The sequence below is a fragment of the Humulus lupulus genome, chromosome 5, assembly GCF_963169125.1.
Source record: "Humulus lupulus chromosome 5, drHumLupu1.1, whole genome shotgun sequence".
Taxonomy (NCBI): Eukaryota; Viridiplantae; Streptophyta; class Magnoliopsida; order Rosales; family Cannabaceae; genus Humulus; species Humulus lupulus.
The window spans coordinates 144,654,709-144,660,392 of NC_084797.1; the positions used below are offsets into that span (position 1 = coordinate 144,654,709).

The following is a 5,684-nucleotide window of genomic DNA, read 5'->3' on the forward strand; positions in this document are numbered from 1 at the left end:
TATCTATAACATAAAGAGTGGAGAAATATCAGAATTAATAAATTAACTATTATAATTAAAGAGTTTAATTATTTAGTTACAATTTATTGGAGCTTAATGTTATAGGTCCATGGTCCCCAAAATGGCTAAAACAAACACTGACAAAGGTAAATACAAAAATGGGCAAAAGGACTTATTTGGTAAGTAAAATATTTTTCTATGCACTAAACATAATTATTGTATAATCATGTGTAATTGATTAATTGAGAATTAATTAATTATTTCATTTAAAAAATATTTAATTAATTTTGAATTAATTTATTTTTGAGATTTTTGGTATTTAAATAATAAGAAAAAAATTGGGAAAAAATCACATGCCTTCATTGGCATGTGGTACACGTGTAGCACAGTGCTCAGTCACTGTGCTACATGCATAAGAAGCTCTTGGTAGTTTCTTAGTTCCACAATTTTAGTTATTTAAATATTAAATAAATAATGAGATATTGTAATATGATTAAAATATTATTATTTAATCAAAATCTGATAACTGGTTAGTTCTTTTCAAATTGTTTAAAATAACTAATATTTTATTTTTAATATATTGGATATATTAAATATAGGATATCAGCTTTTCAGAACGATACTTTTTCAGGAATAGAAAATGTATCATGAAATCTCTCTAAGAGAAAGAGAATAGTGATACAAGCATAGGTCACTATTCTTCACAAACTTAGGTCCAAACTTTATCAGATCCTATGTGTTGAGAATATTTGATAAATAGATTTTGCCTATTATTTTGTATAGCAAGCACACACTCGTTCTTAGTGTGCTGAGAACATTTTGGAAGATCTTGGTGTGATATCTCAAGGATTTTTGCCATACAAAAAGATAGCAGCAAGGAAGGACTTGAGGTAATTTTATATTCATATCTTTTATTCAATATATATATGTATGTGAAGAAGTAGATCTAGAAATCATGTGGGGTTAAATTAAAAATTTTGATTGTTGTTCCGCTGTGTATAATCTCTGATTTGATCTATAAAAACCAACAAATGGTATCAGAGCCATCTTCACATATATATATTGAATCTGTGTGGGTTTAGTTTTATGTATTTATTTATTTTTGATGAATGAATGGATGGCTTAATATGATGGAATGCATGAGAATGTTGAATCGTTAATTGTATGGTGTTTTGGGTTAGGATTTTTTTATGATTAGATCATTGTGTAAGCCATTATGGATCATAGAATTTATTTAATTTTATTCAGTTTTTGACACCATAAAATTGTAATTCCAATGACACAAAAGTTAAAACGGAGCCCGGGATTCAGAATTCAGCCACCGTTCCTCCGAGGCCGCCCTCCGAGCCGCTGCCGGGGACGTCCGTACAAATGGGCCCCGGCAGCACCGTTTGGTGCCATGTGTTCCCGTCTTGCTGGTCCATAGTTTTTTTTTATTTTTCTGAAATTATTCTGTTATTTTTTTAAAATTTTAAAATGTTAAATATCCTATTTATTAGAAAATTGATATTTAAATAATGAGATAATTTTGTTATCCTAACAAACTTATTTTTGAAAATATTATTTAATTTTTTTTAAAATAACAGATTTTAATTAAGTTTATTTCAGTTTTAATTAAAAGTTGTTTTGATTAAAAAGGAAAATAAAAATAATGAATATTTAAAAATTTTGTTTTAATTAATCAAGATAATTAGAAAATTATTTTCTCATTATTATTCTGGACCAACAACGACACATATCCTACCGAAAGTAAAGTAAAGAAACCCGATGGAGATCAAGGCGGTTTTATTTTATTTTTTTAATTTTATAAAGAGGTTGTAAAATTAGAAATACCAAAAGCATCTGGTTCAACATTTATTGTTTATTTATTTATTTATTTAAATAATTGTTTTCATGCGATTGATAACATGTTCATGCATTTTGTGTCATACATAAAAACCCACACAGTCGTAATCATGCATCTCATTGGTAGAAACATGATTATTAGGATTGTCCTATATGTTTATATGAATTGTTTTGCGAAACCAATTGCATATAAATTACTTAGTTTTATTCTTTGAAAACTTGGTAAAATATCACACTGGTTTTAAGTCTTTATGACTTAATTTCTTTAAACCAACTGTATTTTAAAATTGTTTTTTTAGTAAAGTTTTTTTTTTTTTTTTGATCAAGAAAAGGAAAGTATATTGATCAACCAACAAGTACAAACAAAGGCCGGAGTAGATTACTCCCCCTCAATTACATATTAGAGAAAAAATTTAGCATTAACTTCTCTCTCAAATTCAGATTCTTCCTCATACAGCAAAAGTTAATAACTCTAGCCTGAACTGACTTCCTAATAAGATCATTAACTTGAGCTACTGAAGAGCAACAGCTATTCACCCAGCAATTGTTCCTATTTTGCCATAAGTAGTACACTGATGCAGCCAAAATAGCTGACACAAACCGAGCCAGACCAACTGAATTAGGATCTTCCAGCCAGCAACGCCACTCCTGAAATTGCCAAGGCCAAATAAGGTTTCCCAACCACTTCTCAACTGCCTAAAGCACTTTCCTTGAAAAAAGACAGTCAAAAAAAAGATGAGCATGGCTCTCCATTTCAATATCACAAACCGGACAGCTATGAGATGATATTGGAATGTTGCAATGATGAAGAAGATCCCTGGTTAAAAGTTTCTGGTGATAAGCTTGCCAAAGTATAAATCTGTGTTTAGGCATTGAAAGCTTGCACCAAATAAGTTTCAGACCTTTGCTAGGGGAACCAGAAATTTGGTTCAGATAAAGAGAATTCAGGCTTAATTTTCCCTTGCAAACTGCTGTAGATAACTCAGTTTCAGATAGAAAATTGCTAACCTTTACTAGCTTTTTCCAATACCAACTAGTGTCTTGATGAATTTCATAATCCCAGATTCGGGTCCCTTTTAGATAAATGCAATTAACCCATTTGACCCACAAGCTATCTTGCTTAGAAGAGATTGCCCAAACATATCTCGCTAGATTAATCTTATTCCAAAGAACTCTCTCTTTAAATCCTAAGCCTCCATAAGATTTTGGCTTGCAAACATGATCCCAAGAAGCTAAATGAAAATTGCTACGAACTCCATTGCCACCCCATAAGAAACCCATGCATAATCGGTCAATATCTTTGATAACTTTCTGAGGAAGGAGAAATATGCTCATCCAAAAGTTCCTAATACCCAAGAGAACCGATTGAATTATCTGCACCCTCCCAGCATAAGACAGGTTTCGACTAGCCCAACCATGAAGTCTTTGACGAATTTTCGAAATTATTATATCACAGTCCATTGCTTTCCATTTAGTAGGCCTCAAAGGAACTCCTAAATACTTAAGAGGAAACTGCCCTTCTCTCAACCTGGATAAGCATAACAGCGAATCCTTCTCAGTTGAATTAATACCTCCAAAGTAAATGCTAGACTTAGCTTGATTGATGTTTAGGCCAGAAGCTGAAGAAAACTCCTGGAAAGCCTGCTGCATTATCTGAATTGAACTGAGATGAGCTTTGCACATAATCAACAAATCATCCGCGAAACAAAGATTAGTAATATTTAGAGATTTACAAAGCGGATGAAATCTGAATTGTTTATCTTTGGCAGCCCCATGAAGAGCACGGGTGAGATAATCCATAACAAGGACAAAAAGAAGGGGGGAAATAGGGTCACCTTGACGCAGCCCCTTACCACCCTTAAAATCACCATGAAGCTTACCATTCATTAGAATACTATAAGAAGAACCTCTCAAGCAGACCATTACCCATTTGATATACTATCCAGGGAACTTATAAGCATTTAACAGACTTTCAAGGAAATTCCAATCAATTGAGTCATAGGCTTTGCTCAGGTCGATTTTCATTAAGCATCTAGGAGACACTCTTTTCCTGTTATAGCCTTTGAGGAGGTCTTGGAGAATAAGAATATTATGAGCAATACTCCTATTCTTGACAAAAGCACCTTGGTTTTGATTAATCACTTAGGAAGGATAGGAATTAATCTGTTACAAAGCATTTTAGAAATGCATTTGTAAAGAGTGTTACAGCAGGCAATTGGGCGGTAATCTGAGGCATTTGATGGTTGAGTAACTTTGGGGATAAGGGCTAAAATAGTACTGTTCAGCCTCTTCGGAATATGGCCTAGATCAAAAAATTCCAACACTGCTGAAGCCACTTCTTTCCCTGTATTAGGCCATAAATTCTTATAGAAACCAGCCCCAAAACCGTCCGGACCCGGGCTTTTTATTGACTTTATGCTGAACATAGCTGTTTGGACTTCCTTAAAAGTAAAGGTTTAATCAGGGAAGCTTGATCTTCAATACTGAGGATAGGACCTGAGAGGACTACAGAGGTATCGACCAGCCCAGAAGCTGCACTTGATTCTCCTAAAAAAGATTGAAAATGCTAAATAAAATGGTTAATTACTTTAGGATAATCCACTACAACACTACCTTGATCATCAACAAAAGAAACAATCCTATTGAGCCTCTTCCTTTTCTTCATGCTGGAGTAAAACAGAGAAGAATTCTCATCTCCAAACCTCATCCAATCAACCTTACTCTGTTGAGATAAGAAACTAGCATAGGCAGCCTCTTTCTGTTTATAATCCAGGTGAGAAATTCTCTCTATATCACTCAGACTTTGGTTATTCGGATTAGAAAACAAGTTATTTTTAGCTTGCTGTAATGACACCTTGCTATTCTCATACTCCTTAACTATATCACCTACCACTTTCCAGTTAAACCTCTTCAAAATGGACTGAAGACGAAGCAATTTCCTCAATATCTGATGCAGACCATAACTCTCTAAAGGTAACTCTTTTTCCCAGCTATCTAAAACACTAGGCTTGAAGAGCGGATGATTAGTCCACATATTGAAAAATCGAAAGGGTCGCAGACCATTTTTAATAACAGAAATATTCTTCAAAATAATGGCACAGTGATCCGAAATTACCTCCCAACTAGCTATTGCATTGACATTTGGAAACATATCAATCCAATCCTCATTTACAAATACTCTGTCTATTTTGGAAAAAATGCGATTAGGACCATCTTGGTTATTCGACCAAGTGTAATACGAGCCCAGCAATTTCATTTCTTCCACAATCCCAAGATCAAGCCAATTCCTAGCATCCTCAACTTCTTTAGGCGAAATAACCTTACCCCCAATTCAATCTTGCACATCAAAAACAGAGTTAAAGTCACCAAGAACAAGCCAAGATTTGACAGGAAGAGAAACTAAGGCTAACTCTGACCAAAGATCTTTCCTCAAATCTAGCTGATTAAAGCCGTAAACAACAGTGAAGCAGAAAGAGAGACCTGTAGCCCACACCAGGACCTTGCAATGAAGAAACTGAACATGGTCAACTAGAATTTCAACCTTGACCCAGCAACCTTTCCAGATTAAAAGGATCCTACCTTCCAAAGCCTTGCTACTATAATACTCCCAGTTAACAAAGCTAGTATTCATTACCTCCTCTACTCTATCACCTTTTATTTTGGTTTCCAAAAGAGCCCCAATTCCAATCTTATTGATCTTGCAAATATCATTCACTCCTATTTGCTTATTTCTCTTATTCAACCCTCTAACGTTCCAGCTCATTAAGTTGAAATTGTCCATTCAAATTCAAAAGTGGAGAGGGATCATGAAGAAACTGTTGCTGTTCTTGGAGAACACT

General features: G+C 34.0%; 1 protein-coding gene across 1 annotated transcript; it reads right to left on the reverse strand.

The window, feature by feature from the left end:
• Window positions 1-3,983: 3,983 nt before the first annotated feature.
• On the reverse strand, window positions 3,984-5,101 carry LOC133779556 (uncharacterized). The gene is made up of 2 exons (XM_062219506.1): window positions 4,433-5,101; window positions 3,984-4,286 (listed from the first exon to the last, which is right to left on the reverse strand). The coding sequence occupies exons 1-2, from the start codon at window positions 5,099-5,101 to the stop codon at window positions 3,984-3,986; spliced, it is 972 nt and encodes a 323-aa protein (XP_062075490.1).
• Between the last annotated feature and the right edge of the window lie 583 nt (window positions 5,102-5,684).

Coding starts and splice junctions, on each gene's coding strand:
- LOC133779556 (XM_062219506.1), bottom strand. CDS start 5,101: ATGAAATTGCTGGGCTCGTATTACACTTGGTCGAATAACCAAGATGGT. Junction 4,287..4,432: donor TTGTAGTGGATTATCCTAAA/GTAATTAACCAT, acceptor TTTACTTTTAAG/GAAGTCCAAACAGCTATGTT.